The following is a 13,962-nucleotide window of genomic DNA, read 5'->3' on the forward strand; positions in this document are numbered from 1 at the left end:
TGGAGATCAGCAACCTCTTCCAATCTTATAGTAGGATTCAGTTCTCTATGGTTGTAGGACTGCAGTCTCCATTTCCTTGCTGACTCTCAACTGGGGCCTCTCTCTGCTCCCCCAGGCCTCCCTCCTTCCTGGCCACATGGTTCTCTCCATCTTCAAAGTTGGCAGTGGAGAAACTCCCTTCCATCAAACCCCTTCCATGCTTCAAGCCTCTCTCCCCTGGAAGAGCCCCATCCCGTTTGAGGACTTACCCAATTCGGTTGGAAACACCCAGATAATTATCTTAACATCAACCAATTTGGACCTTGATTATATCTGTAAAATCCCTTCCCAGCAGTAACCTCGATTAGAGTTTGCTTGAATAACTGGGAGAAAGTATATGTGTACACAGGAAGGGAGCCACACGCCCGCCTCCTGCAGAGGCCATGCAAGAACAGAGCATGAGAGGCTTGGAGGCGTTTCCTTCACCTGAAGGCCTTCAGTTGGCATGCATCTTGAGATTATGATTAGAGAGCTGTGTTCTAGGAGTTTGAAGCAGAGACACTCTGGAGGTCAGTGAGGAAACTGAGAACCTGGATGAGCATGGGGTCTTTGGGAAGAGACAAATGTGGGTGGTATTCAGTCTGAGAGGTGACTGAATGATGATCAGTCAGAGGAAGCTATGGAATCAGGATAATGAGAGGCGGGGTTTGTTGTTTGAGCATCTTCTTTTTTTTTTTTCTTTTTTCCTGGTCTTTTTAGGGCCATACCCACAGCATATGGAAGTTCCCAAGTTAGGGGTCAAATCGGAGTTGGAGCTGGCCTACGTCATAGCCACAGCAATGCCGTATCTGAGCCTCATCTGTGACCTACACTGCAGCTTGCAGTAATACCAGATCCTTAGTGAGTCCAGGGATCAAACCTGTGTCCTCATGGATACTAGTAGGGTTCTTAACCACTGAGCCACAATGGGAACTCCTTGAGCATCTTTTGAATTTGTGTCAATTCCTCGATCCAGAAGTGAGTCTTTTTTTTTTTTTTTTTTTGTCTTTCTGCCTTTTCTAGGGCCACTCCTGAGGTATATGGAGGTTCCCAGGCTAGGGGTCTAATCGGAGCTGTAGCCACCGGCCTACACCACAGCCACAGCAACGCAGGATCTGAGCCGCGTCTGTGACCTACAGCACAGCTCATGGCAGCACCGGATCCTTAACCCACTGAGCAAGGCCAGGGATCGAACTCTCGACTTCATGGTTCCTAGTGGGATTCGTTAACCACTGCACCATGACAGGAATGCCCACAAGTGAGTCTTAAAAGAAAAGAAGGTATCTTTGGTTGCATCTGAGCATGTGGCGGATAGTTTCATTCATAAAAGGTTTCAGGGGGTTAATTTTTAGTCCTGGTTTCCTCCTGCAAACAGAAGTTTGGAGTTTGAACCAGGTCCCTGAAGTTCCACCTGTCTCTATTAGCCTGCAGTTCTGATTCCCTTGCTAGAACAAAATGGAAGGATTTTCTCTTTATGATAAAAGTATCAGTGTTTGCTCCAGATATGATTGTCTTACTCATGGGAACTTTATCACCTTTTATTGTTTTGATCCTTTTTTTCCATTGGAAATAATTTTGCCTTCAGTATGATGCAATATATCCCTGCCAGGGATACTTGCTAAAGGAGGGGACTGTGTTCTCACTGCTACTTGTTTAGCTCTGGTTAAATATTTTACCCTCTGGCATGTGTGTATATTTGTAGAAGGGCTGGATTTAGAGGGCACATGTGTAACTTCTGGTGTATGACTTTCTGGGTGAACAAATAGAGACCAACTGAGTGTCACCTTTAATTACTAACTGGGAGTGAGTTAATACTTAGGGTGAACCATCTGGGCATGTATGTGGAGAGAAGAGGGTAGGGAAGGGCGTTTGGCACTACCAACTGGTGTTCACCCTGGGGCATCTTCCCCTTTCTCCTGGATGGCTGCGTGGAGAGCTGCCCATCCATCCATGGCTTGCATCCTGGGCAAACCTGGTAGGAAACAAAATGCCTTTTCCTGTGAAAATTCATTTGACCATTGAAATAGTTTTCATTCGACTTTGAGGCAAAAGAACTAAGAGTGGAAAAATAGAAAATCTTGGATGGGCAGAGCTTTTTAAAAATATTTTTTATAGATGTATAGCTTCTGTACAGAGACAAACACATAGCTCAATGAATTTTCACAAACTGAATATTCCCTTGTCATGAGCACCCAGATTTTTTTACAACAGAACATTATCAGTTCCCCAGATGTTCCCTTCCAGCCATTGCCCCTCCAGGGGTAACTATTACAACGGCCCTGACTTTGATAGTATGGGTTCGCGTTGTCTATTTTGTGCTCCGTAGTAACTGGAATCATGTAGTTTTTACTCGGTGTCTGGCTTCTTTCACTAGAAAGAAATGGTGAGATTTACTCCTGTTGTTGCAAAGTAGTTGTAAAAAAAAGGCAGTTTCCCATTATTTAACTTTTAAACATCAAGATATTGAACAGATTGATAAATTTTGAGATTTTTTTTTAAGTTATGAGAATATATCTAAAATGACGTAATAGGCACATTCTTCTAGAAGGAAAATAACCTGGTACAACCCTTTTAGAAAATAAGTGAGTGATATATGTGCCAACAGGCTTAAAAATTATCAGCATTCTTTAGCTGAGTATTTTCACTACTAGGAAGCTATCCTTAGAAAACAGAGACAGGAGTTCCCGTTGTGGCTCTGGCTAACGAATCCGATTAGGAACCATGAGGTTGCGGGTTCGATCCCTTGCTTTGTTCAGTGGGTTAAGGATTCGGCATTGCCGTGAGCTGTGGTGTAGGTCACAGACGCGGCTCGGATCCCGCATTGCTGTGTCTGTGGTGTAGACCGGCGGCTACAGCTGCCACTAGACCCCTCCACCTGGGAACCTCCATATGCCACAGGAGTGGCCCTAGAAAAGGCAAAAAGACAAAAAAAGAAAGAAAACAGAAAAACTTTTATACACATACAAAATGATTATTACAATGCTACTTTTCTTATTTCTTCCCTTTTTTTTTTTTGGCTGTGCCTGCAGCATTTAGAAATTCCCGGGCCAGGGGATCAAATCCACATCACAGCAGTGACCCAAGCCACTGCAGTGATAACACCAGATCCTTAACCTGCTGGTCCAAAACGGAACTCCTACCATGTTAACTTTTGAGAGTACAAAACATTTAGGAAGGAACTAAATGCCTGTAATAGGAAAACAGTCACATGTTACATTCACAAGTTACATTCATTAGTAAATAGTGTATAGAAAGAATTTTTAAAGCTGTGATAACATGCTCAAAATACAGTTAAAATAATCAGGATGTAACTATATATTTAGCATGATAGAAACTATTACAGAAATAGGCATTTCCCAAAGAATTGGAAGAAATTATAACAAAATGTCAGTAGTGTTACATTTCCTCTGGATTATGAGATTTTTTTTTCCCCCCCTTGGCCAGTTTTTTGTTTTTTTTGTTTTGTTTTTTTTTTTTTTGGCCAGTTCTTTTTTTAACTTCTAGTTTATATTATTGTTTATAATTAGAAATAAAATGTTAAACAATTTATTTTAGTTATTTATTTTTTTCATTTTTGGCCACCCAGTGACATATGGAGTTTCCGGGCCAGGGATTAGTTTCAAGCTACAGTTGTGACCTAAATTGCAGCTGCAGCACCAGATCCTTTACCCACTCTTCCTGGTTGGGGATAGAACCTGCGTCTCAGCACTTCCAAAATGCTGCTGATCCCATTGAGCCACAGCGGGAACTCCTGAAGTTTAAACAATTTCATTCTCTCCTTTTTTGGGTGTGTGTGTGTGTATTTTTTAGGGCCGTATCCACAGCATATGGAAGTTCCCAGGCTAGGAGTCCAGTTGAAGCTGTAGCCACTGGCCTACACCACAGCCACAGCAACTTGGGATCTGAGCCAAGTTTGCAACCTACACCACAGCTCAGGGCAATGCCAGATCCTTAACCCACTGAGTGAGGCCAGAGATTGAACCTGCGTCCTCATGGATACTAGTTGGGTTCATTAACTTCTGAGCCATGAAGGGAACTCCCATTTAAACAATTTAAAGTTAACGTTGGCACACTCCTTAAGAAACTATGGCTGGTTTTCTTGGGGGTTTTGTGGGCTCTGCAGTATGGTTGGCCATCTGTGGCTGCCGCGGTTGAATATATTCTCTGTAGTCTGCTGTCACAGAAGAGATTCAAGCATCCACGGAATTTGGCATCCGTGGGGCTCCTGGAACAATCCCACCACAGATACCAAGGGACAACTATACATCCTCATCCCCCACATGAACCATGCTGGTGAGCACTTGGTGGTGAGCTCAGCTTTTCTGGTTTTTCTCTTCTGCCTCCTTTGATAGGTCAGCTCAATTACCAGGCAGCCTCTCCTGATGAAGGCGCTCTGGTAAACGCCGCCAGGAACTTCGGCTTTGCCTTCCTCGCCAGGACCCAGAACACGATCACCATCAGCGAGTTGGGCACCGAGAGGACCTACAATGTTCTGGCCATTTTAGACTTCAACAGTGACCGGAAGCGAATGTCTATAATTGGTAAGTGTCTCTCAGAGTACATCTGTGAGTCTCGTGGTGAGATGCTGCCTTTTGCACGTGTTAGTTAGCGACACCAGGATGAAACAGACAATGAGGGGACCCCTTGGCTCTTGGAGGGTTTCTGCAGGCTTGTTGAAACTAGTGTTTTCTCCCTTCATCCTACACAGTGTCCACCACTCAAGGGATAACCGCCATAGATATGAGCCTCGCAGCTGTTGGTGTTTTTCAGTGACGGGGGCTGCCAGCTGCCGAATCTGGAGTGACAGCTCCGTGGGCCACTGACCCACAACATGTGCTTTTATTTTGTGGGTCCAGTCCTTCTGCTGGATGCTGGAGGGACATCAGGGGAGGGAGGGTATAGCAGGAGAGGAGGCGTGGGGAAAGTCAGGCTATGCTCATGAATCCGAATCATACCTCCAGTCCAGGCACAGTACAGCAGGCTGCCAAGTGGAGACCACGGTCACTTCCTGTCATTGAAATATTTTCAGTTTATAATTTCAAACTTACAGAAAAACCACAAGAATGCTTTAAAGATCTATATTTTTTTCCATATCTACCAGTCACTAGCACTGGTCACAAATTCTTTGTTGTTATTATTTATAGGTTCTTGTTTTCTGAACCATTTGAGAGTTGGTTGCAGATCTAATGGCCCTTTCCCCTAAATACTTAAGTAGGTATTTTCTAAGATCAGGGACATTCTCCTATATACATAGTACCATGATCAGAATCAGAAAACTTAACATTACATTATCTAATCTACAGAATATTTTTCAATTTTGCCAGGAATTTTCTTTCTGGTTCAGGATCCAACCCAAGTTTCCACATGGCATTCAGGGATTATAATTCTGGCCTCCTTTCACCTACAAGAGTTTCACAACCTGTTTTCATACATTAACATTTTTGAAAAGAACAAGCCTGTTATTTTGTAGAAAGTCCCTCAATTTGGGTTTGTTCGATGTTCCCTTATGATTAGATTACCCACTGTTGACAGGAAGAGTACACAGATGGGTTATGGGTGTTTCCTAGCATCAGAAGGCACATGACTGTTGGTCACATTAGCTCTGATCATTTGGTTAAGAGATGTCTACAAGGTTTGCTACAGCTCTGATTGCACCCCTAGCCTGAGAACCTCCATATGCCACAGGTGTGGCCCTAAAAAAGGCAAAAAAAAAAAAGCCAAGAAAATGGTCACAAGGAGTCATGCTATGGTCTGAGTATTAAAGGAGTACTGTTATGAGTTTATATGTAAGAAAGATTCCTATTGGCCAGCATGGACAGAGAAGGCTCTATGGAAGAAACTAGTCTAGGGCCTGGCACATAGTAGGAGGTCAGTAAATATTTGCCAAAGGAATAAGGAAGGATATGGAAATCTGAGCTGACTAAAGGCATCTTTTCATGTTTATTTCACTCTTACATTCTATGTGGTTAGTGGTTTACCAACTTTGTTGAGTGCAACATTTTTCTAGGTACACTGATGACTTTAAACTAATGAGTTTATTACCACTACAATACTTCAACTTAACTTTATAAATATAGTTTTTTAATAAATGAAACATTAACTTTATTATTTGCTTTTCCTTCCCTTGTTACTAGTAAGAACCCCAGAAGGCAATATCAAGCTTTATTGCAAAGGTGCTGACACTGTAATTTATGAACGGTTACATCGAATGAATCCTACAAAACAAGAGACGCAGGATGCTCTGGATGTAAGTCTTACTTCCACTTTTTTTTTTGTCTTTTTGGGGCCATACCTGTGGCTTATGGAAGTTTCCAGGCTAGGGGTCAAATCAGAGCTGCAGCTGCTAGCCTACACCATAGCCACAGCCATGCCAGATCCTTAACCCACTGAGCAAGGCTAGGGATGAACCCACATCCTCATGGATACTAGTCGGGTTCCTTAACCACTGAGCCATGCAGGAACTCCCATACTTCCACTCTTTATGCCACAAATTCAAACTTGTTTTCTGGTACTCTCTCTTAAGCTGGAGTGAAAGCTTCATGTTAACTGTTGACCTTTGGTGTAGTTGAGTGGCAAGAGCACCAAAATGGGAACATGGCAGGCTGGTTCTGGTTCTGTCCTTGACTTCCTAGGAAACAACTTTGATGCCTTTTCTCAGCATCAGGTTAGCAGGATCTTCAGGACTGATGCAGGAGAGAGACTGGTCTCTCTTCCAGGGACCTTGAGCAGAGCTACACAACCATCTGTGCTGTTGTCTCAATATTTGTGTGGTCTCCAAGAATTCCACCAACATTTTAATGTACAGCGAAGAAGGCATTCATAAGTGTTAGAGCATAACAAAGCAATGCACTGGATATCTGAGTTCTGATATCCTTGTTAGAGCATCCGTTTGGTCTTCATCACACTTCAAAGTTGCTATTTAGAGGACTATGTACTTGGCCATTTGATATGGCAGTTATTCAGAATCCTTCTAGAAACTTCTCTTTTAGAATTGTATCCCAAACTCATATCATTTTGCTTTTATGTAATGATGGCCACGAAGTATGGAGGGTGTCCTAGTTCTGCCTCATTACTTGTTTTGTGCCCTGGGGAGGGGGGAATGGTTGATGTCTCAGATGAATCATTAATTACCTCTGTGAAAGAAGAAAGGGATAATTCCTACCACAGAATGTTGGTGCAAAGGAAAGCATCTTGCAGAGTCCCCAGCACTTAGTAGGTGCTTAATAAACGGTTCCTTTTTCCCTTCCCTTGAAGGGTCTGAGTTTGGGGGCCAAAGCGTCTTCAGAAAGAAGCCTTTCAAATATGTTGTTTACTAAGAGGGATCACATCTAAAGGTTGTATGTGTTGCTGAAGCAGCTGTAATGGATAATTTCTCATGAGGATATGAACAATGGCAGTCTAATCAAACACCTGCAGAACCTGCCAAAGAATCTTTGAAAGCAGTTCACTCACCCTCAGTTGAGCAGTCAGTTCTGTCATTTTGGTTAGACCAGCTGTGGCTGTGAAGTAACAAAACATTTTTACTGGTTTGTATTTAAATGGCTTCAATTTGTTCACCATGATTACATTCTCCAGAGACTCTTTTTTCATCAAAATGTTTTATCCCAGCTTTAACAGTGGCTCATGGAGTTCCGAATTGGTTCAAGGGAATAATCCTTGGTTGCGAGGTCATAGTTGATTGGACTTGTAACAGTTTGTGGGAACAAATTATAAGGTTGTCGTGTCTGGTTTACAACATCATTATACCCCAGGGTAGCTTCCTTGGTCTGTTATTTTTTTAGTCATCAAGGGAAAAAGGGTTTTGTTTGCTTGTGTTTCATTTTCATGACTTGATTTAGAGGGAAGGTTTTCTTTTCCCGTTAATAATCTGGGAACTATAAATATAGCCCTAGGGTCTTGAGAATATTTAGATAAACAAAGTATTTGTTTAATCTCTTGTATGGAATGTATGTGTACAGAATCCATCTCCCACTATTTCTTTGTAAATTCTCTTATTGAACTACTTCAAAGTAAGATTTCATAAATCTTGAATTACATAAATTAACTATTCTTTGGGTGGATGGATTGTCTTTTAAATAAAACAGATCTTTGCAAGTGAGACTCTTAGAACCCTGTGCCTTTGCTATAAAGAAATTGAAGAAAAAGAATTTGAAGAATGGAATAAAAAGTTTATGGCTGCCAGTATAGCCTCAAGCAACCGGGATGAAGCTCTGGACAAAGTATATGAGGAGATTGAAAAAGACTTAATTGTGAGTTTTAACCTTCATAACAGTTTCCTTGATATTCCAAACAGAATTGGAGATTTTATTTTTATTACTTTTTTTTGGCTACACCTGCGGTCCATGGAAGTTCCTTGGCCGGGGCTGAACTCGGGCCTCAGCAGCAACCCAAGCTGTTGCAGTGAGAATGCCAGATCCTTAGCCCGCTGCACCACAAGAAAATTCCAGGTTTTATTATATTTTTGATCTTGTGCTTGAAAGATAATTCTTACTTCCATATTTGAAATTGGTACAGGTCAGCTGAATTTCTTTTGTTCGGCAAGCAAAATAGAAGTTGCCATTATGAGAAACCAAAGACAGAAAATATTAGGAGATTGTGATTCTGTTATTTTCATATCACTTATTGTAATTTTTACACATTAATAAACCACCACATACTTACTACATTGTGAGAATTACTGAAATGATTTACATTTCCTAAAATCTTGAAATAAGAAAAATATACCATTGGTAAAGAGATTTTTCAAAGTTTAACATGTATTGCCTGTGGAGTTTAAAGAGAAATGTTCAACAGATAGCCGGTATTGACCTTTACCAGGAGAACTTGGTTTGCGTTTGTGTAGAGTAGTATACACACAATGAAAGTATATTTTTAATGTTCTTGATTTGTACTTATATTTTTTGTCTTGGCAAATGAAGAAAAAAAGTGTTTGGCTGTTTGGTTTTTGGTGTGAAACACAGCTACCTTCCCTGAAAATGCCATTGGCCCCAATAGAGCACCTACTGGGGTTTAAAAGTAGCCCTTCTTTCAACAGGTTGGCAGCTGTTACAGAACATGTTTTTGCTTATGTGCTAATTCCTCTCTCTTAATGTACAATCCAGCTATTGGGAGCTACAGCTATTGAAGACAAGCTACAGGATGGCGTCCCAGAAACCATTTCAAAACTTGCAAAAGCTGACATTAAGATCTGGGTGCTTACCGGAGACAAAAAGGGTAATGCGGTTGGCAGGGAAGTGTATTTGTTAATGCACAATTATTTATAGCTCCTGTTTCCCTTGCTCAAGGTGACCTTCGTAGACTTTCATCCTGAACAAACACTGTCCATTTCTTAGGGGCGGAGATGCTTTCCCTAAGGAGTCCCTTCTGTTATTCCAGCCCTCACTGACCGCATCCTTCCTGAAACTCCCTCAGTAGCAGAGTGTGTTACTTATAATTGAACTCCTGGTTGTGGCTCGCTGATTGTGTTTCGTCTTATCGCTCCAGCCAGACATGGGGTCCTATCCTGAAAGGGCCACCACTCTGGTCCCTCCTGTCCTCCCCAGTGCTTTGACATCTGTTGGGCAGAGAGTGGAACAGGACAAAACGCTAAACAACAACTTTTGTTTTCTTTGGCCCTTTTATTGCTTGAAAATTATAATTAAAATATTATATCCAAGGGAAGATTTTTTTTTAATTTAGACCTCAACAAGAAGTTGTTTGCACTGATTCTTTACTCCACAGGCCTCTCCTAAGAATCTAGATCATTTCTCTTACTCTGCTTGACATCGTTGATGGGTTACACACTCTGATAAGCTAAGGGATTAAGTCTGACCCTAAACAAATAACAATGTTGTTGTTGTTGTTTGTGGGGGTGTTGGTGGTGGGAAACAGAGGAAAAAACTCTGGTAGGTGCCTCATGTAAGGGCTTATGGATATGGTAATCCTTGTTCTCCCCCCACAACAGAATTATTAAACCCATGAACTAAATGTGTTCGGTATTTCAATGAACGTTGATTTATTAAATAACCAATTTGTGTATTTGATATTATAGCACTTTTATTATTGAAAACATCTCAACCAGGCTTTGACTTACACTTATTTATTCATCTATTCACTGATTTATGGGGAAAAAATTGTTGCTTTATGTGATTTCCATCCACTGCCACAGTAAAATAGCATCTTTGATTGAATCTGTGTCATTTCATCCATTGAGAAAATCATCGTTACTCTAGTCCATTATTAAGTTCATCAGTAAGAATGACATTTGACTTAATTTTTGTCTGTTGTAGAAACTGCTGAAAATATAGGGTTTGCCTGTGAACTTCTTACAGAAGATACCACTATCTGCTATGGAGAAGATATAAAGTGAGTAGGGGGTCTGCAGTATGAGAGAATGGAACTTCTCATTTTTATAAAAGCAAGACTAGACCCAGTAGACAAAGCAGATACAGAGAAACCGGAGCTAGAATGTGTCACTTGCTACAGTTTCCTTGAGTTCAAATGAAGCACGGAAACAACACGTAGCTCCAAGTTACCATGGTCTGACCTTATGTTGCAAGGGGCCATTTTTCTGCATTCCTTGGAAGCCTGCAGGACGTGCCTGCTGAAAAAGGAAGTGGGCTTGGGAGAGACATCACTAACCAATTAATATGAATTATATGCATTTTTTTTCTCTTTCAGCCTTTAGTGATTTGTCTTGTTCACCCCCTTGAAAATGAGAATTGATGTGGAAAAAGAATAATAGATACCTAATCTTCTAGTGCAGTGGTTCTCAACTAGGGAGGCGGGAAGGGGTGGGGTAGGGTAGATGTGCCTTTCAGGGAACATCTGGCAATGTCTGGGGACATCTTGGGTTGTCAAAGTTGAGGAGGAGGTGTCCTCCTGCTTCTAGTAGGTAGAGGCCAGGAGTGCTGCTAAACCTCCTACAATGCAATGGACAGCCACGCACAACAAAGAATTAACTGGCCCAAGATGTCAGTAGTGTCAAGGTTGAGAAATGTGTTCTTGAACATGAAGAATAAAGGGTCTCCATGTGAAATGAGAAAAGCCCAGGGCTGAGAGTTAGGAGGCCTGAGTCCTCACTGCAGTTTTCCCATCAACTTGCTTCGGGCAAATCTCTCTTGAGCTTGGTTTCCTTATTCATAAGTAACATAGAGTGGATAAGATATGCTTGGTTCCTTCCACTCCAAAATTCCATGACTAATTTTTCTATCACATCTATGTGTTCTATGTGTTCTATGTGGTCTTCTCAATAATTTCTTTATATAAGACACTGAGAATATCAAAAGCAGAGATAATTTAATGTAGAAATAAGGTTCTTTCTGCCAATCAGTGGTAACTATTTATAATACACTAGGTTTCACCACACGGTATTATAATTCAGATTGAGATTGTCCTCCTTCTGTTGCTTATGGACTTATTTTAAACTGGATCTTCCTTTAGCTGTCTTTGGCAAAGAACATGGTGGAGGAATCAAGACTGAGTAAGATGTCATGTGATTAAAAATGGGCAAAGGATTTGAATAGACATTTCTTCAAAGAGGACATACAGATGGCCAATAAGCATATGAAATAATGCTCAACATCACTAATCATTAGAGAAATGCAAATTAAAACCACAATATCACCTGACACCAATTTAGGTTGATTACTATTTCTTAAAAAAATCAGAGGGAGTTCCTGTTGTGGTGCAATGGAAATGAATCCGACTAATAACCATGTTGCAGGTTTGATCCCTGGCCTCACTCAGTGGGTTAAGGATCTGGTGTTGCCCTGAGTTGCAGTGTAGGTCACAGACGTGGTTTAGACCCCACATTTCTGTGGCCATGGCATAGGCTGGCAGGTGTAGCTCTGATTGAACCCCTAGCCTGAGAACTTCCATAGCCTCAGGTGAGGCCTTAAAAAGCAAAAAAAAAAAAAAAAAAAATCAGAAAACAAGTCTGGGCAAGTTATGTGGAAAAACTGGAACCCTTGTGCATGGTTGTTGGGAATATAAAATGGTGCGACCATTATGGAAAATAGTATGGTGTTTCCTCAGAAAAACTAAAAGCACAATTGGATTAGTTTGATCCAGCAATTCCACTTCTGGATATATATCCAAAAGAATTAAAAAGCAGAGACTTGAAGAGAAATTTGTACCACCATGTTCACAATGGCATTACTCACAAAAGCCAAGAGGTAGAAAAAACCCAAGTATCCACTGATGGATGAATGGATAAACAAAATGTGGTCTAATCCATATAATGGAATATTATGCACCCTTAAAAAGGAAGGAAATTCTGACATATGCTACAACACATGAATGAACCTTGAGAATAGTGAAGCCAATATTAATTGAAATAAGCCAATCACAAAAAGACAAATACTGATTCCATTATATGAGTTAGAGTAGTCAAATTTCATAGAAACAGAAAGTAGAGTGGTGGTTACTAAGATCTAGGGGAGAAGGGGAAATGGGAAGTTGTTATTTAATGGATATAGAGCTTCATTTTGAAAGATGAAAAAGTTCTGGAGATTGGCAATGGGAATATACCTAAAACTACTGAACTGTATACTCAGAAATAGTTAAAATGATAATTTTTTTACCATAATTTTAAAAAGAGTCAAAATTATCTCACAGTCAAGGGCTTGTTCATGGTCTTGTACTTTAAACATCTAAAATTTTTTCCCCCAGTGCTCTTCTTCATACAAGGATGGAAAACCAGAGGAACAGAGGGGGGGTCTATGCAAAATTTGTACCCCAAGTGCACGAACCATTTTTTCCATCTGGTGGAAACCGTGCCTTAATAATCACTGGTTCATGGTTGGTACGTATCATTAGTGTCTCTCCCTTTGGCTCAAACTAAAGCCTGTGATTCTGGACCGATTTTAGATGGTTTCCCTTATGAGTTACCAACTTAAAATTCTCTTAGCCTATAAATCAAAGGGAAATTTCCCAAGTCTGAGAATTAATATTATACATGAAAGGAATTATACCCAACTGGTAGTAGTGGCTATCACTGGTTTACCAACTACTACATAATTCTAAGTTTCTTCTTTGTCCATTTACAAAGTTTCTACATTTTAAAATATTTTATAATCAGAACAATATCATCAGTGAGATAGCCCAAGAATCATCCTTAATCCTTTAATCATCACATGATTAAAGTTTGGGGGATGGTGCTTTTGATATAAAACCCCAAATGGGTGTAATCCTTTCCCTCTCTGATTTCACAGAATGAAATTCTTCTCGAGAAAAAGACCAAGAAAAGTAATATTTTGAAGCTGAAGTTCCCCAGGACGGAAGAAGAAAGACGAATGCGGACACAAAGCAAGAGGAGGCTGGAAGCTAAAAAAGAGCAGCAGCAGCAGAACTTTGTAGACCTGGCCTGTGAGTGCAGTGCGGTCATCTGCTGCCGGGTCACCCCCAAGCAGAAGGCCATGGTGGTGGACCTGGTGAAGAGGTACAAGAAAGCCATCACGCTGGCCATTGGAGACGGGGCCAATGATGTCAACATGATCAAAAGTAAGTCTCAAGCACATGGCCAGTGCTACCTGCATTGCTAGAGGAAAGACATGGAGGCAACATTGGGGGCGGGGGCAGGTTCTGCTTTCATTGTTTGGGCTTTCAGGCAGCAGACCTTTAATAAGGGCACTTAACCGTGATGACTACGCTTGTGGCCCTGCCCTCGGGAAGCGTACAGTCCACCCAGTAGGAGACTTCAGGCCTGACTAGGCCACACAGAGAGTGCCAAGGAGATGAGTTCCCTGTGGGCGAACTTATCCTTGCTTCCTTCTTTTATGTATGTTTGGGGTTTTTTTTTCTCTCTCTCTTAATGCATCTCCTCCCATATTTCTTTAGGGTTTATTAAAAACCTTGTTATTTGTTAAGTTTTGGGAAAATTACTACTGAGCCTGGCATAAATTGTTGAATTCTGTTGTTTGTTTGGGTAACATTATTCTCCCACATCTAAGCATTGTTTTCTGG

General features: G+C 41.1%; 1 protein-coding gene across 1 annotated transcript in view; it reads left to right on the plus strand.

The window, feature by feature from the left end:
* The window catches only part of ATP8B1 (ATPase phospholipid transporting 8B1), a 128,440-nt gene that overhangs the window by 101,355 nt on the left and 13,123 nt on the right, over positions 1–13,962 (plus strand). Inside the window, exons 16-22 of the mRNA XM_047767064.1 lie at positions 4,371–4,559; positions 6,153–6,265; positions 8,103–8,267; positions 9,120–9,231; positions 10,287–10,362; positions 12,670–12,802; positions 13,212–13,500. Of these exons, the coding sequence (XP_047623020.1) occupies positions 4,371–4,559; positions 6,153–6,265; positions 8,103–8,267; positions 9,120–9,231; positions 10,287–10,362; positions 12,670–12,802; positions 13,212–13,500 (1,077 nt within the window). The remainder of the gene's footprint in view (positions 1–4,370; positions 4,560–6,152; positions 6,266–8,102; positions 8,268–9,119; positions 9,232–10,286; positions 10,363–12,669; positions 12,803–13,211; positions 13,501–13,962) is intronic.

Source organism: Phacochoerus africanus, chromosome 2 (genome assembly GCF_016906955.1).
Source record: "Phacochoerus africanus isolate WHEZ1 chromosome 2, ROS_Pafr_v1, whole genome shotgun sequence".
Lineage (NCBI taxonomy): Eukaryota > Metazoa > Chordata > Mammalia > Artiodactyla > Suidae > Phacochoerus > Phacochoerus africanus.